General features: G+C 45.3%; 1 protein-coding gene and 1 long non-coding RNA gene across 20 annotated transcripts in view; one reads left to right on the forward strand and one right to left on the reverse strand.

Moving 5' to 3' along the window:
* Positions 1–26,209, reverse strand: part of ATP2B2 (ATPase plasma membrane Ca2+ transporting 2) — a 281,828-nt gene that overhangs the window by 70,186 nt on the left and 185,433 nt on the right. For all 15 annotated transcript variants that reach the window (XR_008845052.1, XM_056525278.1, XM_056525274.1 and 12 more), the window contains exons 3-5: positions 13,966–14,163; positions 4,688–4,945; positions 4,477–4,602 (exon numbers count right to left, since the gene is read on the reverse strand). Coding sequence is in view for 14 of the 15 variants with exons in the window: in XM_056525278.1 (XP_056381253.1) it covers positions 4,477–4,602; positions 4,688–4,945; positions 13,966–14,163 (582 nt within the window). In the remaining variant the exon portion in view is untranslated. The remainder of the gene's footprint in view (positions 1–4,476; positions 4,603–4,687; positions 4,946–13,965; positions 14,164–26,209) is intronic.
* Positions 1–26,209, forward strand: part of LOC130276229 (uncharacterized) — a 220,822-nt gene that overhangs the window by 67,600 nt on the left and 127,013 nt on the right. The gene's annotated exons all lie outside the window — the stretch shown is intronic.

A 26,209-nucleotide genomic window follows, 5' to 3' on the forward strand; every position in this document is an offset into this window, starting at 1 on the left:
GATTCTGTTACCTAACTCAGTACTTTCCAACCAGTGTGCCTCCAGCTGTTGCAAAATTACAACTCCCAGCATGTACTGATCGCCAAAGGGCATGCTGGGAGTTGTAATTTTGCAGTTGTAGTTTTTTTTCGCAAAAATGTTGCGCTTTTGCCCCATAGAAGTCTATGGAAGTGAAAAAACGCAAAGAAAAACGATATGTGGGTTTTAACTTTGGCGTTTTTGCTGGCGGTTTTTAATCTTTTTTGGACTTTAGCGATCCAAAAAAGTGAGGGAGATACCTTTTTTTATTTAAATTTCATAGGGTAACATAAAAAAAATTATAAAAAATATACATTAGTGTTAGAAAAAATTGTATCTAACGAAATGTATATTTTTTTTTATACCACGCACCGGCCTATAACACGCACCCTAATTTTACCAAGGATATTTGGGTAAAAAAAGTTTTGTACCCAAATATCCATGGTAAAATGAGGGTGCGTGTGTGTGCGCGTGTATACCCCGATACACCCCCAGGAAAGGCAGGGGGAGAGAGGCCGTCACTGCCCGCTTCTCTCCCTCTGCCTTTCCTGGGGTCTAGAGCCCTGCTGCCGCCGCTGGCTATCTGCCCGTTCTCTCCCCCTGACTATCCGTGCCGGCGCCCCATTGCCAGCGCCGATAGCCCGGGGGAGAGAAGCGGCGCCGGCAATGGGGCAGCGGCGCCGACAGCCAGGGGGAGAGAAGGGGCAGCGGCACCCATTGCCGGCGCCGCTGCCCCATTGCCTCCCCCCATCCCCGGTTGCATAATTACCTGTTGCCGGGGTCGGTTCCGCGCTGCTTCAGGCCTCCGGTGTGCGTCCCCTGCGTCGTTGCTATGTACTGCACGGCGCGGCACACTGACGCCATGCGCCGTCAGTCATATTTCCCGCTGAGATGTGATTGGCCAGAGGGTTCTAGCCAATCACAAATGTCTGGGAAATATGAATATTAGGACATATACGGCAGGGACCTTAGAAGAGCGGCCGGCCGGATCTATACTTTAAACAGGATGATCGCAGCTGATGTCTAGAGTGACATCAGCTGTGATCATTTCTACTACTACCCCCAACATGGAGCACACACCATGATGGGAGCATTAATAGATCGCAACAAGTGTCACCACTAACACCTGTTGCGATCTGTAAAAGTACTACAGCTCCCATCATGGAGCCCAGTGTGCTACATGTTGGGAGTAGTAGTAGAAATGATCACAGCTGATGTCACTCTAGACATCAGCTGCGATCATCCTGTATAAAGTATAGATGCAGCCGGACGGCCGCTCTTCTAAGGTCCCTGCCGTATATGTCCTAATATTCATATTTCCCAGACATTTGTGATTGGCTAGAACCCTCTGGCCAATCACATCTCAGCGGGAAATATGAATATTAGTAAATATACGGTAGTACAGGGGACCAGGGAAGAAAGCCCAGCCTATACAGTATACAGGAGGATTGCCGTGGCTGACAAATGTGACAGCCGGGCGATCTGACAGTGAGTCAAAGTACTACTACTCCTATCATGGAACAGTGTGTGATGGGAGTAGTAGTACTACCTAAAAAATGTTAAAAATAGAGGTTAAAAAGTAAAAAAAACACAAATACACTTTATTAAACACATTAATAAAAACATTTTTTTTTACATCCCTACAGCATCCTTTTTTTTTTTTTGGTACCCAACAAAGGGTACAAAAAAAACGCCAAAGTGCAAAAAAAAAGCTATTTCCACATAAAGCCTCAAACGCAAGAAAAAACGCCAGAAAAAAAGCCAAGAATGCAGGGCAGTTTTTCTGGAGTTTTTTCTGGCGTTTTTTTGGACAAAAAAAAAAACACTGCAAAAAACTCAGTGGAGACCCAGCCTTAAACCTGCATGTGAAAAACAAAATGTGTCTGGTCAGGAAGGGGGTAACAAACCTAGTCTCAGAGTGGTTAAAATAAATAATAATAGTAATAACATCATAACAATCTCACATTATAACAGGCTACTGAAGGGGACCCCCGAAACGCGTTTAGCACTACCCATCCATCTGTTACTTATGTACACCAACCTAAGGTCAAGTGAATAACTACAGCACGGCCGGAAGCCCAGGCTATTGATCGCCTACTAATTCTTACAGCATCAGAGCACCCGCTCTGTAAACGTTTATGCCGGACAATTCCTACACATCTACTTGGGACTTCTACTGCTACCTGCACGGAGGCGACAGACTCGCCCGCATTGCCTAATCCTCATCGTGACCCAGGTCGGGTAAGAGGTACTCTGTACCAACCCCTTCCCTATTAACTATTGCAACAAACAGTGTCAACAGGTCAGGCGCTGTCTGGACCATTCCAGGGGTCTAAACTTACCTGTATCTCCAGCACTGTTGAGCACTACTGTTTTACTTTAACTTATTATAGCGTGCTACGTTTGTGTTGTGTCCAAACGGCTCAGTGCCATCTGAGCCAAGTTACTACAGGGGTACAATTTATTTATACCTACAGCGCTGGTGAGCGCTCCCATTCCTCATTTACTTCTTAGGACAGTGTTTCCCTACCAGAGTGCCTCCAGATGTTGCGAAACTACAAATCCCAGAATGCCTGGACAGCCAAAGGCTGTGCAGGCATACTGGGAGTTGTAGATTTGCAACATCTGGAGGCACCCTGGTGGGGGAAAACTGTCTGAGGAGATCAGCAGGAGAGACATTATTTGTGCAGCACAGTTCTATAAAGGAGTTCCTTCTCATCTTTTTCTAAAGACTAATGATATATCTATAAGCGCACTCTTTTATATGCACCGTGCTAACATATATTGTATAAATACTATACATGTTTCATTTATAAGCATATACATGCAATAATTGTGTTTTTGCATGATTGCTGGTTACAATATTTCATTTAATATATATTATAATATATACAATTTTTATGTTTTATTCAACTTTTAACCTATCCCTATTTTGCTATTTTATTTTGTTGTACATATCCTTTCTATACACAGTTAATATACTGCACCTAGAGGACCTGTTATAATAAATCAAGGTTCATTAATTATTCATTGTAAATAATAATAATAACATCATCCTTACAGCAATGGATCAACCAGGTACTTGGGTCTTTGTACATACGTGAAGCTCACCAGAACAACCATGTCTGAGTCGTCACCCTTCGGGATTGCCTATATGCAAAAACTCTGCCTATCTCTACCCAGGCTCAGTGGGTGCTATCCAGAATGTCAAAACATTCAAGACTTCTGAGCTGAAGTTCATAAGTATTTGGAATCCGTTTCTGCTAAGGCTAAGAGGAATGCAGATAAGCATTGACGTCTGGGTTCACAGATTTCTGGGGGGGGGGGGGTTTTGGGTTGTAAACTCTGCTTATCTAGCGATTTTTTTAAAGTTCCTTTTTCCGAGTTTTCTCCATGTTTTATACCATTTTTATACCATCTTGAATTGCTATTCTTCTCTCTGAATTCCCATTTCTTTCTATATCTTTCTTCTGCTTCAATCAGATCTTATCTAACTTCTTAGGGCACTTACATATAGCCTTTGATACAAAGGAAAATGTTTGTTAATCATATTTATCCAGCGTGAAAGATGGGGGTAGCAGTGTCCTTCCAAGCCATAAAAACGACCTTACGAGCACAGAACAGAAGAAACCACAATAAAATTAGTCTATGAGAGCCCAACTCCAAACCATTAATCAGACCCAACAGACAGACCTCTGGGGACAAAACGAAGTGAAAATCTAAGTGGTCTGCCAAAAATTGCCTCACTGCTCTACAGAAGGGGACAACACAAGGGCAACTCCACACAGCATGCAAAAACGATCCCCCTGTCCGCTGCACATCTAAAACAGGTATCTGCGGGAGAAACACCCATGCGTTTGAGTCTAACAGGAGTATAGTACAGGCTTAGAACAAAAAGCAGCAACTTCTTCAGAAAAAGCCGGAGCCATATCCAAAGTGTCTTGTTCTGACCTGTTAAAAGTTTTCATAAATGGGGGATCAAATGTCGAGACTTCTATCAATTATTAGAACCAGCAGAGAGAAGCGTGCAGCTGAGCAATGTTTCTCCCTACTGTCTTGGGCTCAGCAGGGAGTAACAGTGCTTAACACCCAGATCCCCACCAATGAAAATGTTGACGTGTGTATGATATGTCAAGTGTTTTCTCAAATAAAAAGTGTTCAATAAGAAGTGAAGAAAAGGGCATTTTTGGCTCTGGTCTTACCTTTCGTTGAGGAGAGAGGGGATGACATCTATAACTCTGGAATTAATGTCGGGGAGGAAAGTGGGGAGAACATTTATTGCTTTGGTCCTAACCTTGTAGCCTCTATAACTCTGGAGCTCATTGTTTCATGCGTAAACTGTACCTTGATTGATCTGTATAGTAACATTAGTCATGGTCTCCATGTGTAGGTGGATGAGCCCAATCCACCTCATTCCTCTATATGGTGGAGTGCTGTCATCTCTCTACTAAATATTACCTGATAGCAACATCGGATCTTTATCCACAGCTTTGCGGACCTGGTCTGACTCTCCAGTTAGAGAACTTTCATCAATTTTCAGATCATTTCCCTGAATAAAGAGGCCGTCTGCTGGCAGCAGGTCCCCTAAGGAGAGAGGAAACAAGTAAATACGGATGGATGGTTATCCTTTCAGTCAACTAAATGAATTAGCAACAGCCATGACACATACCATATTTTACTTGTGCAATGTCCCCAACCACAAGTTCAGCCACAGGGATCTGAATGACCTGACTAGCTCGAATCACTGTAAATTTCTGCTCCTGTTCAATACGACTCTGGAGACCCCGGAACTGCTTCTCTTTGCTCCAGTCATTGAAGGCAGTGACAAGCACAACACAGACGACTGAAAGAAGAATGGCAGCTCCTTCAATCCAACCTGCTTCTGCTTCACCTTCATCTTCTGCCCCAGCAGCAGCTCCAGCACAAGCTGTTAAGAAACACAATGAGAAGCTGATCACCTATGCATGGCCAAGGAAGACTTAGTTACCCTCAGATATTTTTTGAAGCCCTACGTCATGATATATACTGTCTTAAAGTGTACCTAAGCTTTTAAACAGTTGAATAGTATGGGCATCGCCTAATCGTATAGTATGATTACTATGTGCAGTTATAAAAAATAAGCAATACCTCTCTTAGGAATCGTAGGCGTGTGAGAAGCTGTTCCCAAAGTATTGTGCAACTGTGCAACCACCCCCATATAGCATTGTAGCTGGGCTACATCATGGTGGGAATACATTTTTTACCAGTAACCAGTAAGTAATCCATCCTTTCTGTGATTTCAGCTGCTGAGACTCCCACCGATCACTAGACTAAAGGAACAGATGTGCTCTGCTGAGGGTTGTGTCCCGTAGTTTCTGCTCACCTTTATTCAGAAAGCAGAGTGCACGGTGTACAGATACAGTGGCCCAGATTTATCAAACAGTGTAAGAGAGAAAATGGAATGATTTTCCCTCAGCCACCAATCACAGCTCAGCTTTCACAGCTCGTTAGCTCTGGTTAGTTTTATTTTCTTTCACACAGTTTGATAAATCTGGGCCATAAGACTTTCTGAATAAAGCCAAGCAGAACTAAGGGAAAGGTAAGTGCTTCATTTGAGCAATCTTTGAGAGTCTCACCAGCTGCGGCAAAATTGAAAAAAACCCACCATTTTGTAATTTTGGGGGCTTCCAATTCTACGCAGTGTACTTTTCGGTATAAATAACAAGATATCTTTATTCTCTAGGTCCATACGGTTACAAGGATACCTAATGTATATAGATTTTATTTTATTTTACTACTTTAAAAAAAATTATAACTACATGCACCAAAATGAGTATGTTTAACCCCTTAATGACGCAGGGTATTTTCCGTTTTTGCATTTTCATTTTTTCCTCATCACCTTCTAAAAATCATAACGCTTTCAAATTTGTACCTAAAAATCCATATTATGGCTTATTTTTTGCGCCACCAATTCTACTTTGCTGTGACATTAGTCATTTTATCCAAAAATCCACGGCAAAACGGAAAAGAAAATCATTGTGCGATAAAAATTAAAGAAAAAATGCAATTTTGTAACCTTTGGGGTTTCTGTTTCTACACAGTGCATTTTTCGGTAAAAATGACACCTTATCTTTATTCTGTAGGTCCATACGATTAAAATGATACCCTACTTATTTAGGTTTGATTTTGTTGTACTTCTGGAAAAAATCATAACTACTTGCAGGAAAATGTATACGTCTAAAAATGTCCTTTCTGACCCCTATAACTTTTTTATTGTTCCGCATATGGGGATGTTTGAGGTATCATTTTGGTTTTGATTGGACTATTTGATCTCTTTTTATTATCTTTTTTATGGTATAAAAAGTGACAAAAATACGCTATTTTTGACTTTTGATTTTTTTTACGTGTACGCCATAGACCGTGCGGATTAATTAACTATATATTTTTATAGTTCGGACATTTACGCACGCGGCGATACCACATATGTTTATTTTTATTTACACAGTTTTTTTTTTTTTATTGGGAAAAGTGGGGTGATTCTGACCTTTATTATGGAAGGGGGTTAAATGATCTTTAACACTATTTTCACTTGTTTTTTGCAGTGTTATAGCTCCCATAGGGGGCTATAACACCGCACACACTGATCTTCTACACTGATCACTGCCTGGCAATAGCCGATATTAGCCGTGGATGGCCGCTGGGACCGACGCGATATGACGCGGGGTCAGCGTGTGATGTAGCGGGAAGGGGTTAAAATCGTCATTTTCTGACCCCTTTTTTATTTTTCCGTATACAGGGATGTATGTGGGCTCATTTGAAGTTTTTCATCTGTTTTTTGTTTTGATGGGACTTTTTATAAATTTTTTTAGGGTATACAAAGTGACCAAAAATTTGCAGTTTTGGACTTTGGATTTTTTTTACGTGTACGCCATTGACCATACGGTTTAATTAACGTTATATTTTTATAGTTCAGACATTTATGCATACGACGGTACCACATAGGTTTATGTTTATTTTTGTTTTCATATTTTTTTTTTTTTATGGGGAAAGGGTGGTGGTAATTTCACCTGTTACTCTGACCATGTTTCCTGCACTTTTGTCTGTCTGAGAACATTTCCTGTGTTTGACCATCGTTATCTGTCCTGTCTATGTTATTGTTATCTGGATTTTATCCTGCTTTGTTTAGTACTGTAACTAAACAGTCCGGACAGGGGACTGGAGGTGGATCCACTGGACCAGAAGAGTGATGGCGTGGGCCGCACCCAGGGAACGGAATCTAAGGAGCTACTGGTCTTCATCAGAGCCCGCCGCAAAGCGGGATGGTCTTGCTGCGGCAGGTAGCCCCCAGGTCGCTCCACCCCTCTGGTTGCTCAGATAGCGCGGTACAGGAGGAACAGGCAGAAGCGTAGTCAGACGTAGCAAAGGTCAGGGCAGGCGGCACAGGATCTGAAGCGGTACTCACTAGCAACAGGTCTAGGCAGGCAACACGGGTTCAGGGTCGGTGGTCACGGGCAAGGGTCGGCAACAGGCAGGGAACACTTTAATAACAGGGAATGCTTTCTCTTGGCACGAGGCACAAAGATCCGGCAAGGGCAGGAAGGGGCAGGAACCATTTATAGAAGACTTTGGGCCAGGCACCAATTAATGGTGCGCTGGCCCTTTAAATTTCATGAAGCCGGCGCGCGCGCGCCCTAGAGAGGGGGGCCGCGCACGCCGGGACACAGAAGGGAGACAAGGAGCCACAGAAGGTAGGGGACAGTGTCGGGATGCGGCGCGTGAGCGGGAACCTCCCGCCACGCTAACTGCATCCCCGTCGGGGATCACTCTGCGCTCCCGGTCAGTGTGTCTGACCGGGACGCGCGAGGACTTAGTGGACCGGGACAGAGGCAGTGAGCGCTCCGGTCCAGGAGCGAGGAACGGAGCGCACACTGTAACAGTACCCCCCCCCCCCTTAGGTCTCCCCCTCTTCTTGGTGCCCAGAAACCTGAGGATAAGGTTGCGGTCCAAGATGTTCTACTCCGGTTCCCAAGACCTCTCCTCAGGACCGCAGCCTTCCAAGTCGACCAAAAAAAATCTTCTCCCCCGAATCAACTTGGAAGCCAGGATTTCTTTTACAGAGAAAATGTCTGACGTGCCGGCCACTGGACTAGGAGTGGTGACGTTGGGGGAGAACCGGTTAAAGATAGCTGGCTTGAGGAGGGAGACATGGAATGAGTTAGGGAACCTAAGAGTGGAGGGAAGATGAAGCTGGTACGCCACAGCGTTAATTTTTCTTTTAATCTTGTAGGGACCCAAGTAACGGGGTCCTAGTTTGTAACTTGGGACCCTAAAACTGATATATTTGGCCGAGAGCCATACTCTGTTACCTGGAGAAAACACTGGAGGGGCCCTGCGTTTCTTGTCAGCTTGGGATTTCATGCGGGCCGAAGCTTTAAGAAGAGCGGTGCGAGTCTCTCGCCAAATGGAGGAAAAATCCTGAATGAGCTCATCGACTGCAGGAACAGAAGAAGAGGAAGACAACGGCAGAGGGGGCAGAGGATGGCGACCGTAGACCACGAAAAACGGTGATTTCTTGGAGGCGGAGGAATTCCTGTAGTTATAGGAGAATTCCGCCCAAGGAAGAAGGTCAGCCCAATCATCATGACGTGAAGATACAAAATGGCGTAGATATTCCCGCAAGACTTGGTTTACGCGTTCTACTTGGCCGTTAGTTTGGGGGTGATGAGAGGACGAGAAATCTAATTTCACTTTGAACCGTCCACACAGAGCTCTCAAGAATTTAGAAACAAATTGCATCCCATGATCAGAGACAATATGCAGAGGAAGACCGCGAAGGCGAAAAATGTGCAGGAAAAAATGTTTCGCCAGCAGAGGCGCAGAAGGTAATCCTGGTAGGGGTACGAAGTGTGCCATTTTAGAGAAACGGTCAACAACGACCCAAATGACCGTCATACCCTGGGAAGGAGGAAGGTCAGTCACAAAGTCCATGGCAATGTGAGACCATGGGGTCTCAGGAACAGGAAGAGGTTGGAGCAGCCCAGCCGGCTTTTGACAAGGCGACTTGTCCCGTGCGCAGATTGTACAGGCTTGAACAAACTCAAACACATCCTTAGCCATAGTGGGCCACCAATATCTTCGGGAGATTAGTTGAAGGGTCTTTTGGACACCTGAATGACCTGCCAGCAAGGAAGAGTGCCCCCACTTAAGGACTTCCATTTGTTGGCTAGGAGGTACAAAGGATTTACCCGGAGGGAGAAGACGAAGATCCACAGGTGCCACGGCAATAAGGCGCTCAGGTGGAATTATATGTTGTGGAGTAACCTCTTCACCCACTACATCAGCAGAGCGGGAGAGGGCATCTGCCCTAATGTTCTTGCTAGCTAGACGGAAGTGGATCTCAAAGTTGAAGCGAGCAAAGAACAGGGACCAACGAGCTTGTCGTGGGTTGAGCCTCTGTGCGGACTGGAGATAGGCAAGATTTTTGTGGTCTGTGTAAATGCAAAAAGGAAGGATGGAGCCCTCGAGAAGATGCCTCCACTCTTCGAGTGCCAATTTAATGGCCAGCAACTCCCTGTCTCCAATGGAATAGTTCCTCTCGGCTGGGGTGAAGGTCTTAGAGAAATAACCACAAGTTAAGGTCTTGCCCTTAGATGATTTGTGGGTGAGAACAGCTCCAGCTCCTATGGAAGAGGCATCCACTTCCAAGGAAAGGGGCTTAGCGGGGTCAGGTCTGGAAAGCACAGATGCGGAGGTGAAGGCGATCTTTAGCGATTGGAAGGCCTCTTCAGCCTGAGAAGGCCAGGATTTAGGACTAGCCCCTTTCTTGGTCAAGGCCACAATAGGAGACACCAGGGTAGAGTAGTGCGGAATGAATTGCCTGTAATAATTAGCGAAACCCAGAAATCTTTGAATAGCATGAAGTCCAGAGGGGCGTGGCCAGTCCAGGACCGCAGAGAGTTTAGCCGGGTCCATCCGTAAGCCCTGGGTGGAGATAATGTACCCTAGGAAGGGCAGACTGGACTGTTCGAAGAGGCACTTCTCGATCTTGGCGTAGAAGCGATTTTTTCTGAGACGGGACAGAATTTGGCGTACATGTACCCGGTGTAGATCAAGGTTTGGGGAGAAAATGAGTATGTCGTCAAGGTATACAACCACGCAGGTGTAAAGCAAATCTCTAAAAATGTAATTGACAAATTCTTGAAATACGGCAGGTGCATTGCAGAGACCGAAGGGCATCACCAGATATTCGAAATGGCCATCCCGCGTGTTGAAGGCGGTCTTCCACTCATCACCCTCTCTAATTCGGATCAAGTTGTAGGCTCCTCTCAGATCCAATTTGGTGAAAATCTTGGCACCTCGAAGTCGATCGAAGAGCTCAGAGATGAGTGGAAGAGGATACTGATTCTTAATGGTGATCTTGTTTAGGCCTCTGTAATGGATGCACGGACGGAGGGAACCGTCCTTTTTAGCCACAAAGAAAAAAAAACGGCTCCTGCGGGAGAGGAGGAAGTTTTCCTGAATGTAGTCCGACATGGCGAGAGTCTCTGGTTGAGAGAGTGGGTAGATTCTACCCCGAGGAGGTGTAGTACCCGGCAACAAGTCGATTGGGCAATCATAGGGTCTATGGGGTGGAAGAACCTCGGCTTGTTTCTTGCAAAAGACATCCGCATAGCTGTGGTAGGGCTCAGGAAGGCCAGGTGGCGGAGGAGCTACGGGGACATGCTTAACAGGAGCTGACCGGAGACAGCGGCCAGAGCAAGAGGGACCCCAACTCTGGATCTTTCCGGAGGACCAATCCAGGACGGGACAGTGGCGTTGTAGCCAGGGCAGCCCCAGGAGGAGTTCAGAAGAGCAAAAAGGAAGGACCAGGAATTCCACTCTCTCGGTATGCAGGATGCCAATGTCCATCTGCAAAGGTGAAGTGCGGTACTGCACTGTAGTGGAAAGTCTCTCACCATTAACAGTAGAGATGAAGTAAAGCTTGGGCAGACGGTGAATAGGAATCTGATACTTGTCAACCAGAAAGGCGTGGATGAAATTGCCCGCAGATCCTGAATCCAAGAAGGCGGTAGCAGTGAAGGTATACTTGGCAGGCACGGTGAGCTGTACTGATAGTGTAAGATGTGGAGGGGAAGAATCCACACCTAGCAACGCCTCTCCCACGTTCACTAGATGCGTGCGTTTCCCGAACGCGGAGATCGGAGAGGACTCCGTTCTTGAGGGGTCAAGCGAGACCGATCCACCTGCATGGCCTCCACGGCGGGAGGCCCAGAGAAGGGTTGCGGTGGATGCTGGAAAACCAGAGCCAGCTGAGGATAGCTTCTTGGACGAGCTTTCTCCTTTTCTTGCTGCTGTTCCTCTTTTCTCTCCAGGAAATGCCAGCAGTATAAGCTCACTAAGAGTAGATGGCATCTCACGTGCCGCCAGGACGTCCTTGATTTCACTGCATAGTCCCTTCTTAAACATGGCACATAGAGCATCATCATTCCAATTCAACTCGGAGGCAAGAGTGCGGAATTGGATGGCGTAATCACCCACGGTAGAACCTCCTTGGGTCAGGTTCAGCAAAGCAGTCTCTGCAGAGGACACCCGGGCAGGTTCTTCGAACACACTGCGGAACTCTTGGCAAAAATTCTGAACGGAGGAAGGGGCTGGATCAGAGCGGTCCCACAAAGGTGTAGCCCAGGCCAGGGCCTTCTCGGTTAACAGACTGAGAATGAAGGCCACCTTGGCACGTTCAGACAGAAACTGGTCAGCCATTAATTCAAGGTGGAGTGAACACTGCGACAGGAACCGACCGGCACTGCTTAGGATCTCCGCCATACTTGTCAGGCAAGGACAAACGGATTCTGGAAGAGGAGACGGCTGCTGGCTGAGGCGGAGCAGCCGGCATAGGTGGAGGAGATGGCTGTTGCTGGACAGGCAGGAGCTGCTGCACCATGGCGGTCAACTGGGCCAGCAGTTGACCTTGCTGGGCGATCTGCTGCGTCTGCTGAGCCACTACGGTAGTGAGATCCGCAAGGCTAGGAAGAGGTACCTCAGCAGGATCCATGGCCGGATCTTACTGTAACGGCCCGGACAGGGGACTGGAGGTGGATCCACTGGACCAGAGGAGTGATGGCGTGGGCCGTACCCAGGGAACGGAATCTAGGGAGCTACTGGTCTTCACCAGAGCCCGCCTCACGGGTTCATGGTCGGTAGTCACGGGCAAGGGTCGGCAACAGGCAGGGAACACTTTAATAACAGGGAACGCTTTCTCTTGGCACGAGGCACAAAGATCCGGCAAGGGCAGGAAGGGGCAGGAACCATTTATAGAAGACTTTGGGCCAGGCACCAATTAATGGTGTGCTGGCCCTTTAAATTTCAAGAAGCCGGCGCGCCCTAGAGAGCGGGGCCGCGCGCGCCGGGACACAGAGGGGAGACGAGGAGCCACAGAAGGTAGGGGACAGTGTCGGGATGCGGCGCGTGAGCGGGAACCTCCCGCCACGCTAACCGCATCCCCGTCGGGGATCACTCTGCGCTCCCGGTCAGCGTGTCTGACCAGGACGCACAGGGACTTAGTGGACCGGGACAGGGGCAGTGAGCACTCCGGTCCAGGAGCGGGGACCGGAGCGCACACTGCAACAAGTACATTGTCGGGTTTTAGTATTCTTGCATTGTATATATTAAGTGTTCCTTGTTTAGACCCATGTTCAGATTGTATTCAGTTTTGCCTGAGTTTTGTGAATCTTAGTTTGTGTTCACATTATGCCTTTGTATCAGTCCTGTTTGACCTTGTTGGATGCTGGATCTCCAAGGATAGAATCCTGTTTCGAGCTTTGTGTTAATCCGTCTATCTAGCAGTATGTTGGTGTCTGTGCCTGTGAGTCATGTATTTTTATTTATGTTTCCTCCTTGGCTGGTATCCATTCCACACTGTTGAGTGTGCCACAAGCAAGGAGTCCATTTGGAGTTATTATTGCTGTCCACTCCATTTATGGAGTGGGGTGTCCAGTGTGTTTCTTGTTCTGAGTCCAGTGTGAACAGTGCTCTTGATTTCTTGACCTGTTTAGTGTTCTGACATTTAGTTAACCTGTTCATCCCCTGTATCTCCTGGTTTTGTCTGCTACATACTTATCTCCATATCTAGTCTTGTTCATATTATCCTATCTACCATTAATCTTGATCCCGGTTTCTGAACTGTATGTTAGTATGCTACATTCTGTCTTGATATATCTTTGTTGCTTTGTAGTATTCCCGTTATGTTCCTGACTTGTTTCCCAACATGTACTGTTTCGTCTGTTACTAACTCCTTGCTGCCCCCCTGTCATGACACAGTCGTTTGCAAAAACTTTTTATCTAATGTGAAAAATTGCTGTCCCTGCAGCTATTGCATGTGTATCGCATGTGCAGAGACAAAATATAAGTGAGGGCGGGACAAGCAGGGTTTTGTGCAGGCTCCTTGCTTGTCAATCATCCTGCTGTGTGAGGGTGGGGTGTGTCAAAGACACTCACTAAACAGAGCCCTGCTCATCCTCAGTGCACAGAGCCATGCTTGTCTGCTCATACTTCCTGTATTTTGTCTCTACACACAGGCAATAGCTACAGACACACAGCCAATAGCTGCAGAGACAAGACAGCATTTTTTTACCCAAAAATATACACATTTTTTTTTACCAATGTATATTACAAATATACATATGATGTTATTATCTACATTATATAAAATGTTTTTGCTCATGACAGGTACACTTTAACAATGATGCCTCCCCCCCCCCCCCACACTGTTTATTGTCACACGTATAATACAGACACTCCATGTGTAATATCATACAGACATGTAATACAGTTGCTTCCCTTATATAAAATCATTGATGTAATAAAGACAATTCCCCCATTATTGTTATGTGATTCCTCAGTGTTGGAGTGGAGTTGCATCCATAAGTTGTATAATACAGCATAAACACCCCAACTGTGGCCTTTACCCACCTTCATTATCTCCTCCAGGCGGATGGTAGAATGACAGCCCTAAAGATATAATGGCTGCAATTTCCAAGATGATCAGTGTAACGTCCTGCAGAGCTTCCCATACAAGCTGTAAGAAAGTTTTTGGCTTCTTTGGAGGTATAAAGTTTTTTCCAAATACTTGTCGCCTTTTCTCTAGATCTGCTAATGTGCCTGGCAGACCTGAAAAGAGATAAAAACAATGAATAGTGGAGTTCCCCTTAAAAAGCTGATGGGCACAAAGTTGAGGAAGAGTCATGACATACTGTACATCAGCATCCGATTCTCACTAGGATGTCGACTGATACCTGTGATTAAGAAATAAATTCAGTGTCAACCTGGCCTTAAAAGGTCAATGCACCTTAAAGAGTACCTGTCACCAAACTTAACTTTTAATATATTGTTCCTTGTAATTATAACACTTTGCTATTTACTTGCTGTTAAAATCCTCAACCCCTATATCAGGGGTACTCAACTGGCGGACCGCGGTCCAGATCCGGACTGCGACCGCTAGCAATGCGGACCAACCGCCGACTTCCTCCTCCTTCACTTGTGTAGGCTTCTCAGGGGGCCGTCCATCTGCCCAGACACAATTTTTTCAACAAAACAAATGCGTCTCAGGCCGCTCTCAACAACTCCCCCCATTTGAGTAATGCCCCTCCCCCCCCCCCCCCCCGACTGGCTGGTCCCCCAGCAAGTTAATTGAGGCGGGGCAGGGACACTGTCGCTTTAAAACATCCGCGCGTATGCACGCCCGACGTCACGGCCCGTGTCCCTGCCCCGGCTGCTAAGGAGCAAAAGGAGATCCTGCCGCTGCCGAGAGCTGCAGCTCCTACAAGTTGCAGATGCTATGAAGGTGGGGAAGGGCTGGTTTCCGCTTGGGATGAAATGTGTAGTTTAGGATGGCAGAGGGGTGGGGGGCACTGTAGGAGTGTGGAGGATGGGGGGCTGTAGCAGTGTGGAGGATGGGGGTCTGCAGGAGTCTGGAGGATGGGGGTCTGCAGGAGTGTGGAGGATGGGGGCTGCGGGAGTGTGGAGGATGGGGGGCTGTAGCAGTGTGGAGGATGGGGGGGCCGCATCCTCCACACTGCTACAGCACCCCACATCCTCCACACTGCTACAGCCCCCCATCCTCCACACTGCTACAGTCCCCTGTCCTCCACACTCCTACAGCCCCATCCTCCACACTGCTACAGCCCCCATCCTCCACACTCCTACAGCCCCATCCTCCACACTGCTACAGCCCCCATCCTCCACACTCCTACAGCCCCCGATCCTCCACACTACTACAGCCCCCCGATCCTCCACACTACTACAGCCCCCATCCTCCACACTCCTACAGCCCCCCATCCATCACACTCCTACAGCCCCCATCCTCCACACTCCTACAGCCCCCATCCTCCACACTCCTACAGCACTCATCCTCCACACTTCTACAGCCCCCATCCTCCACACTCCTACAGCCCCCCATCCTCCACATTCCTATAGCCGCCATCCTCCACACTCCTACAGCCCCCCATCCTCCACACTCCTACAGCCCCCCATCCTACACACTCCTACAGCCCCCCATCCTACACACTCCTACAGCCCCCATCCTCCACATTCCTATAGCCCCCATCCTCCACACTCCTACAGCCGCCCATCCTCCACACTCCTACAGCCCCCATCCTCCACACTCCTACAGCCCCATCCTCCACACTCCTACAGCCCCCATCCTCCACGCTCCTACAGCCCCCCATCCTCCACACTCCTACAGCCCTCCATCCTACACACTCCTACAGCCCCCATCCTCCACACTACTCCTAATTTCCCAGGTGAACAGTCATTCCCCCACCTGTGACTCTCCAGTTGTTACAGAACTACAACTCCGATCATGACCGTCTGTCTGTGCATGATGGGAGTTGTAGTTTGCAGAAGCTGAAGAGTCACCGTTGCACAGTTTGTGGTAGCACAGTGACATTATGTATTCTGGGGGCACAGTGGCATAATTTTTTGTGGGGGCAAAATGTGTGGCAGTACTATATTCAGGGGAAGAGCATGCAGCAGTAATATACCAGGGGTAAAGTATGTAGCAGTAATATATTCATGGGTATAGTATATGACAGTAATATATTCAGGGGCACAACATGTGGCAGTTATATTCAGGGGTACAGCATGTGGCAGTATTATATCCAGGGGTACACAATGCGGCAGTATTACATTCAAGGGTTCCACAATGCAGCAGTATTTTATTCAGGGGGTCCACAATGCAGCAGTATTTTATTCAGGGGGTCCACAATGCGGCAGTATTTTATTCAGGGGGTCCACAATGCGGCAGTATTTTATTCAGGGGGTCCACAATGCAGCAGTAATTTACTCAGGGGGTCCACAATGCGGCAGTATTTTATTCAGGGGTCCACAATGCAGCAGTATTTTATTCAGGGGGTACACAATGCTGCAGTATTTTATTCAGGGGGTACACAATGCGGCAGTATTATATTCAGGGGGTACACAATGCGGCAGTATTATATTCAAGAGTACAGTATGCGGCAGTATTATATTCAGGAGTACAGTATGCGGCAGTATTATATTCAGGGGCACAAAATGTGGCAGTTATATTCAGGGGTACAGCATGTGGCAGAATTATATCCAGGGGTACACAATGCGGCAGTATTACATTCAGGGGGTCCACAATGCGGCAGTATTTTATTCAGGGGGTTCACAATGCAGCAGTATTTTATTCAGGGGGTCCACAATGCGGCAGTATTTTATTCAGGGGGTCCACAATGCGGCAGTATTATATTCAGGAGTACAGTATGTGGCAGTATTGTATTCAGGGGCACAACATGTGGCAGTTATATTCAGGGGTACAGCATGTGGCAGTATTATATCCAGGGGTACACAATGCGGCAGTATTACATTCAGGGGGTCCACAATGTGGCAGTATTACATTCCAGGGGGTCCACAATGCAGCAGTATTTTATTCAGGGGGTCCACAATGCGGCATTTTATTCAGGGGGTCCACAATGCACCAGTATTTTATTCAGAGGGTCCACAATGCGGCAGTATTTTATTCAGGGGGTCCACAATGTGGCAGTATTTTATTCAGGGGGGTACACAATGTGGCAGTATTTTATTCAAGGGGTCCACAATGCGGCAGTATTTTATTCAGGGGTCCACAATGCAGCAGTATTTTATTCAGGGGTCCACAATTGGGCAGTATTTTATTCAGGGGGTACACAATGCGGCAGTATTATATTCAGGGGGTCCACAATGCGGCAGTATTATATTCAGGAGTACAGTATGCGGCAGTATTATATTCAGGAGTACAGTATGCGGCAGTATTATATTCAGGGGCACAACATGTGGCAGTTATATTCAGGGGTACAGCATGTGGCAGTATTATATCCAGGGGTACACAATGCGGCAGTATTACATTCAGGGGGTCCACAATGTGGCAGTATTACATTCCAGGGGGTCCACAATGCAGCAGTATTTTATTCAGGGGGTCCACAATGCGGCAGTATTTTATTCAGGGGGTCCACAATGCAGCAGTATTTTATTCAGAGGGTCCACAATGCGGCAGTATTTTATTCAGGGGGTCCACAATGTGGCAGTATTTTATTCAGGGGGTACACAATGCGGCAGTATTTTATTCAGGGGGTCCACAATGTGGCAGTATTTTATTCAAGGGGTCCACAATGCGGCAGTATTTTATTCAGGGGTCCACAATGCGGCAGTATTTTATTCAGGGGTACACAATTAGGCAGTATTTTATTCAGGGGGTACACAATGCGGCAGTATTATATTCAGGGGGTACACAATGCGGCAGTATTATATTCAGGAGTACAGTATGCGGCAGTATGATATTCAGGAGTACAGTATGCGGCAGTATTATATTCAGGGGCACAACATGTGGCAGTTATATTCAGGGGTACAGCATGTGGCAGTATTATATCCAGGGGTACACAATGCGGCAGTATTACATTCAATGGGTCCACAATGCAGCAGTATTTTATTCAGGGGGTCCACATAGCTGCAGTATTTTATTCAGGGGGTCCACAATTCAGCAGTATTTTATTCAGGGGGTCCACAATGCGGCAGTATTTTATTCAGGAGGTCCACAATGCAGCAGTATTTTATTCAGGGGGTCCACAATGCAGCAGTATTTTATTCAGGGGGTACACAAAGCGGCAGTATTTTATTCAGGGGGTCCACAATGCGGCAGTATTTTATTCAGGGGGTACACAATTCGGCAGTATTATACTCAGGAGTACAGTATGTGGCAGTATTATATTCAGGAGTACAGTATGCGGCAGTATTATATTCAGGAGTACAGTATGCGGCAGTCTGGCAGTATTCAGAAAATATGGGTAACTGTAGATTTACATCCTCCAGACTCCAGTCATTTTACCTATTTCCTTCATGTCACTGTGGCCACTAGGTTTGAACCAGGCCTCAGCGCTTTGCTCGGACCTTTACCAGTGGCAGACCTGAATAAGTGGACCCTCACTTAAAATAGTTGAGTACCCCAGCCCTATATGTTTTTAATTTGATTGAAAAAATGGTCACTAGGTGGCTCTGTTTTGTTCCCTGACGCAAGTCAAACAGTTAGTTTGGTCTCCTCCTGACCTAGCAGGAGACCAAACTAAGGAAGTGCATGCGAGACATGGCGAGGGACAGCTCTCACAGGCTTCAGTGACAACTCTTCTGCTGGGGAACGCCCACTTTCTCCTGCCGGGAGCTCACACAATGTAAGCAAGGGTAAAGGTATGATACAGAGCTTTTTAAAGCCCAGAAAACATTTTTAAGGGCAGGAGGGGGTGTTAGGAGTAGTTAGGGAATATAATCTGAGTTAGTTCAGAAAATATGTCACGCCCCCTCCAATAGACTTGCATTGAGGGGGCGGGGGTGATGTCATGAGGGGGAGGGGCTATGACATCACGAGCTCCGGGTGCCAGCTACAGCATTCTGAATAGTTTGTTCCAAACGAAGAGCAGCGGAGTACCCCTTAAAAGACACATCCTGTGAATGCCCATGGTTATTACTTCTTAGAGTAGTGAGGAATTCACTTAAGACCTGTATTTTTCCTGTCGGCCTTCAGCTAAACTATTTCATAGTAAAATGCAACACATTTATTAATAGGTGCACATCTCAAAAAATTGGCAAATCTGTGGCTGCACCACATGCTGAAATCTATGCCACCTAGAAACTAACATACTTGTAAGCAACAATTTATATAAGTTTTTAGGAGTGTGTTTTAGAAAATGTGGTAGCAGCAAAAAGCCCTGCCTCATCATACTATGCTCGGCCCACTTTTTTAAAAGTGGCAAGAGCAGTATAAAAAAACTAAAACTTAAAATTTTTTGCTCAAAACAGAAGAAAAGATTGTGCAACACCATTAATAAATCCCCCCCCCCCCCCTTCAATTTTGATACTACTGCAGGTAACGATCTGTGGGAAGATTTAGTGAAGCAAACCTGTACATACAGACAATATTACTGATACACTATATTTACAAAGCATTGGGGCACCTACACATTAAACCTACAGGAGTTCTTAGGACATCCCATTCTAAACTCAGAGGCATTCATGTGGAGGTGCTCCCTTCTTTGAAATTCTTCTACTCTTCTGGGAAGCCTTTCCCAGAAGATGTTTTGCCAATTCATCCAGAACAGCATTTGTGAAGTCAGACACTGATATAGGTTGAGAGAAACTGGCTCACAATCTCCATTTTAGTTCTTCCCAAAAATATTTAATGGAGTAAGGTCAGGGCTCGATGTGAGCCAGTCAAGTTCTTGGTATGCTTAAGTATTAAGATTTCCCTTTCCTAGAATGAAGGGACTTAGGCCAAACCCTGAAAAACAACCCCACACCATTATTCCTCCCCACCAATCTTTACAGCTGGCACAATGCAGTCAGGCAGGTACCATTCTTTTGACATTCCCCTAACCCAGCCTCATCCATCAGGCTGTCAGATAGAGAATCGTGATTCATCACTCCACAGCAATGCTTCTCAAATGGTGACTAGGGCCTAATAGTTGGTGTGGCACAGCTACCAAGGCAGTTTTCTTAACCCCTTAAGGATTCAGCCCATTTTGGCCTTAAGGACTCTTAAGGACAATTACATTTTTACGTTTTCATTTTTTCCTCCTCGCCTTCTAAAAATCATAACTCTTTTATATTTTCATCCACAGACTAGTATGAGGGCTTGTTATTTGCGCGACCAGTTGTCCTTTGTAATGACATAACTCATTATATCATAAAATGTATGACGCAACCAAAAAACACTATTTTTGTGGGGAAATTAAAAAGAAAAACGCAATTTTGCTAATTTTGGAAGGTTTCGTTTTCACGCCGTACAATTAATGGTAAAAATGACGTGCGTTCTTTATTCTGAGGGTCAATACGATTAAAATGATACCCATTATTACATACTTTTCTATTCTTGTTGTGCTTAAAAAAAATCACAAACTTTTTAACCAAACTAGTACGTTTATAATCCCTTTATTTTGATGACCTCTAACTTTTTTATTTTTCCGTATAAGCGGCGGTATTGAGGCTAATTTTTTGTGCCATGATCTGTACTTTTTTTATACCACATTTGCATATAAAAAACTTTTAATACATTTTTATAATTTTTTTTTTATAAAATGTATTAAAAAAGTAGCAATTTTGGACTTTTTTTTTTTTCGTTCACGCCGTTCACCGTACGGGATCATTAACATTTTATTTTAATACTTCGGACATTTACGCACGCGGTGATACCAAATATGTCTATAAAATGTATTTTTTACGCTTTTTGGGGGTAAAATAGGAAAAAACGGACGTTTTACTTTTTTTTTATTGGGGGAGGGGATTTTTCACTTTTTTTTTACTTTTACATTTTTTTAAATTTTTTTTTACACTTGAATAGTCCCCATAGGGGACTATTCATAGCAATACCATGATTGCTAATACTGATCTGTTCTATGTATAGGACATAGAACAGATCAGTGTTATCGGCGATCTTCTGCTCTGGTCTGCTCGATCTCAGACCAGAACAGGAGACGCCGGGAGCCGCAAGGAGGTAGGTGAGGGGACCTCCGTGCGGCGTTCTGAATGATCGGATCCCCGCAGCAGCGCTGCGGGCAATCCGATCATTCATTCAAATCGCGCACTGCCGCAGATGCCGGGATCTGTATTGATCCCGGCACCTGAGGGGTTAATGGCGGACGCCCGCGAGATCGCGGGCGTCTGCCATTGCCGGCAGGTCCCTGGCTGCGATCAGCAGCCGGGATCAGCCGCTCAAGACACGGGCATCGCTCCGATGCCCGCGGTTATGCTTAGGACGTACATGTACGTCCTAGTGCGTTAAGTACCACCGCACCAGGACGTACATTTATGTCCTGCGTCCTTAAGGGGTTAAAGGGGTACTCCGGTGAAAAGCTTTTTTTCTTTTAAATCAACTGGTGCCAGAAATTTTAACATATATTGTAAATTACTTCTATTAAAAAATCTTAATCCTTCCAGTACACATTAGCTGCTGAATGCTACAGAGGAAATTCCTTTCTTTTTGGAACACTGATGACATCACGAGCACAGTGCTCTCTGCTGACATCTCTGTCCATTTTAGCAACCGTGCATAGCAGATGTATGCTAAGGGCAGCATGGTGGCTCAGTGGTTAGCACTGCTGCCTTGCATTGCTGGGGACTTGGGTTCAAATCCCACTAAGGACAACAATAAATAAATAAAGACTTATTATTATTATAATAACGTCGCAGAGCACTGTGCTCGTGATGTCATCAGAGAGCATTCAAAAAAGAAAATAATTTCCTCTGTAGTATTCAGCAGCTAATAAGTACAGGAAGGATTAAGATTTTTTAATAGAAGTAATGTAAAAATCTGTTTAACTTTCCGGAGTCAGTTGATTTAAAAGAAAAAAAGGTTTTCACCGGAGTACCCCTTTAAGTGACTATAAGCTAAACAGTCCTTTACCTGGATTCAACTATCTCTAGTTTAACAACATAATTGACTAATGTTGTACTTATTTTAATGTTTTACAAAGTTCAGTAAAAGTAGATTCTGCAATATTTTTACTTTTTACATGAGTATATCTCTCACATTTTTGAAAATATTTTATTATAACTTTTCATGTGACAACACTGAAGAAATGAGTACACCTCTAAGTAGAAATGTCCAAATTGGGCCCAAAGTGTCAATATTTTGATTGGCCACTATTATTTTCCAGCACTGCCTTAAAGGGGTACTCCGACGGAAAACATTTTTAAATCAACTGGTGCCAGAAAGTTAAACATATTTGTAAATGACTTATATTAAAAAAAACTTTACCCTTTCAGTAATTTTTAGCAGCTTTATGCTACCGAGGAAATTATTTTATTTTTGTCTTGTCCACAGTGCTCTCTGCTGACACCTCTGTCAGTGTCAGGACTTGTCCAGAGCAGGTGAGGTTTGCAATGGGGATTTTCTCCTGCTCTGGAAAGTTCCTGATATGGTCATCAGGTGTCAGCAGTGAGCACTGTGGACAAGACAAAAAAAGAAATTCAAAAAGAAAAGAATTTCCTCTGTATTTTATTTTATTTATTTATATAGCGCCTAAAGATTTCGTAGCGCTTACAATTATGGGGTACAAACAAAGACAAGTATCAGACATAATATTACACAATAACTATTCAAACAAGAGGTGTGGGGATATGTTGAGGATATGTTGAGGCCAATTAGAGACTGTTTGAAGAGATGTGTTTTCAGGCCACGTTTGAAACTATGGATGTTGTTGTTGAGTGTGAGGGATTGAGGGATAGCATTCCAGAGAACTGGTGCAGCACGAGTGAAGTCTTGGAGACGGGAGTGAGAAGTTCGGATTATAGAAGATGTTAGTGTGAGATCATGAGCAGATCGTAGAGAACGTGTAGGATGGTAGACAGAGATGAGAGAGGAGATGTAGGGAGGTGCAGCATTGTGGAGAGCTTTGTGTGTGAGACTGAGGATTTTGTACTGTATTCTGGACTGAATTGGTAACCAGTGTAGTGACTGGCACAGGGAGGAGGCATCGGTGTAGCGGCTGGAGAGGAAGATGAGTCTGGCTGCGGCATTAAGGATGGACTGGAGAGGAGAGAGTTTGGAGAAATGAAGGCCTATTAGTAAAGAGTTACAGTAGTCGAGGCGGGAGTGAATCAAAGCAATAATGAGAGTTTTAGCAGTTTGAGTAGTGAGAAATGGGCGGATTCTGGAAATGCTTTTGAGATGCAGGTGACAAGAACATGAAAGGGACTGAATATGGGGAGTGAAAGACAGATCAGCGTCAAGTATAACTCCAAGACAGCGAGCCTGCTGCCCGGGAGTTATGGGTAGTACCACATACCGAGATGGAAATGTCAGGGTAAGGTACAGTATCAGTTGATGGAGAAAAAACAAGAAGCTCTGTTTTAGAAAGATTTAGTTTCAGATATAAAGAGGACATGATGTTTGAGACAGCAGAGAGACAATCACTGGTATTCTGTAGGAGTGCAGGGGTGATGTTGGAGGAAGAGGTATAGAGTTGGGTGTCATCAACATAGAGGTGGTACTGGAAACCAAATCTTCTGATTGTTTTTCCAATGGGGGATGTGTAGAGTGAAAAGAGTAGAGGACCAGGGACCGATCCCTGGGGAACCCCGACAGCAAGGGGAAGAGGAAAAGAAGTAGAGCCAGAAAACGAGACACTAAAGGAGCGGCCAGAGAGATAGGAGGAAAACCAGGCGAGAGCAGAGTCCTTGAGACCGATGGAGCGGAGACTACTGAGGAGGAGTTGGTGATCCACTGTGTCAAAAGCCGCAGACAGGTCCAAGAGAATCAGTAAAGAGAAATTTCCATTTGATGTGGTCGAAGCATAAAGCTGCTAAAAAGTACTGCAAGGGTAAATATTTTTTAATAGAAGTCATTTACTCATTGGTTAAGTCATTAAGTCATTTGTTTAACTTTCTGGCACCAGTGGTTTAAAAAAAAAAATGTTTTCCGCAGCTGTCACGCTTGCTCCCATAGGCTTGCATTGAGGGGGTGGAGCGTGACGTCACACGAGGGCAGGGCCGTGATGTCACAATGCTCCGGCCCCCGTGATCACCAGTAATCAGAACCGGAGCAAACATGCTCCGGGGACTGATTATAACGGGGTGCTGCGTGCAAGATCACGGGAGTCCCCAGCGATCAGGCATCTTATAAGATGTCTTAGCGCCGGAGTACCCCTTTAACTGGCCACCAGGCTATCATTGGCAGAGCTGTGCCTTAGAGATGCAGCATTGCCGGCATGCGACCAGGCTTTCTTTTCATCTTTTAAGTAATAAAATTGTGTGAAGGGGCGAAGGGGTCTGGATCCTAATGGAAGAAATGTTCCCATGATAGAATATAAACAGTACAGCAAATATACAAGTTGCATTTAATTGGCTGTATATGTGGACGATAATATAAAAAGGGATGATGGGCACATAATATGTATACAATAAGCAGGTCCTGTATATGTGCTTCCTTGTGGCTTATGCCACGCCAATCGATTGCAGTGGGAGCTAGAGCCTAGGAGCGGAAAAGCAGTAGAACGCAGATTGCCAACTAACACTTATTAGAGGCTGTACGCAAAGGAGGAGACACTACTTACAAGAGCTGAGTGGTTGATACAGAAAGAAGGAAAGGCTGTTATAGGGAGGCAGCACACTGATGTAGAACTAGGTTGATGCTCATATGTTACAGGAGGGTTATTTTAATAGGTAAGGGGAGAAGGCATTACACTGTAACAGAGTAAGGGTTTCTGTTGTAATAGGTGGTGCTGAATTAGGCGTAGTACCTGAAATCTTGAATTCTAAAATGGTGTGTGCACTGCCAAAAAAACACTGTCTGACAAGTTTAAGGATGGCATGCAGAGTGATGGCTGGAGTGAGGGGAGATGAGTATTATTAATGTTGGTTGTTCCCTTTTAGAAAACCCATTAGGGAAAATCTGAATAACATACAAAAAAAAAAAAGTTCTTTATGCAGTGATTTTCTGCTCGCTTATCACTTTCTGGTTCTCCCAGTTTGAAATCTTTTATGAGGTACAGGCAGTATGTGTTTACTATGGCTGGCACTATTGGAACTACTGCTTATGCAATTACCACAACAATTTTAGTACTAGGCAGTGCACACACCATTTTAGAATTCATTATTTCAGGTACTAAGCCTAATTCAACACCTAATATTTCCAAAATAATAACTACATTGACTGTATAGACAAAAAATATGCAGCCTAACGTTGGTTATGCACTATCATTGTTATGGCTGCCTCCTGAGAATGGAGACAAAAAGGGAAAATATAGCTGCCTCCCGAGAATGAAGACAAAAAAAGAAAAAAGATGGCTGCCTCCCGAGAATGAAGACAAAAAAAAGAAAAAAGATGGCTGCCTCCCGAGAATGGAGATAAAAAAGAAAAAAGATGGCTGCCTCCCGAGAATGAAGACAAAAAAAGAAAAATATTAGAAGTAGAGCAGGAAAAAACCCTCAGGTATGGCGCTGCAGACTCTTGTAGACCTTGGTTACACTGTTCACATGCTGCGGCTGACAGCTTCCGGCCCACTGCGATTCTCCAGCAGTTGCTAGTCATGGTCCAACACATAACCTGACCTTATATTACCACAATTTGCAATTGTATTGCTTCCTAATGTATATTCATACTGTATATTATATGTAAGTGCTGTTTCTGTTCCTGTACTTTGATTTTCAAGTTTGGATTGTTACTCCTCCCATGTGTTTTTGGCGCCCATTATTGTGCTATATAAACCTGCTATTGTTGTACTGTCCTTATCCTGATCTGAGGAAGGGAGGGATCCTCCCGAAACGTGTAATCTTGTCCATTTTATTGTTTTTTTTATAAAATGTCCTGCTGAGGACTTTCCTATTACCTTTGGCATCCGCCTCATCTGTCTACAAGAGTCTGCAGCGCCATACCTGAGGGTTTTTTCCAGCTCTACTTCTAATATTGACTCCCAGGACGACTTGTTTCCTCCTGCAACCCATCGGCATAGCAGCGACTCGCACTACAGTACCCAGATTATATCGTGGGTGATATGCTTTTTTGCATAGATCTCAAGGTGAGCGGCCATCTATAAGCCCCGTGGGGTTGCCCCCCCACCCACCACCCGATCTATTGAGGGTAAATACATGAGGCGCCGTCCATCGGTCCTTTCTTTTCTTTTCTCTACAGAAAAAAAGAAAAAAGATGGCTCCCTCCCGAGAATGAAGACAAAAA

The sequence above is a fragment of the Hyla sarda genome, chromosome 6, assembly GCF_029499605.1.
Source record: "Hyla sarda isolate aHylSar1 chromosome 6, aHylSar1.hap1, whole genome shotgun sequence".
Classification (NCBI taxonomy): domain Eukaryota; kingdom Metazoa; phylum Chordata; class Amphibia; order Anura; family Hylidae; genus Hyla; species Hyla sarda.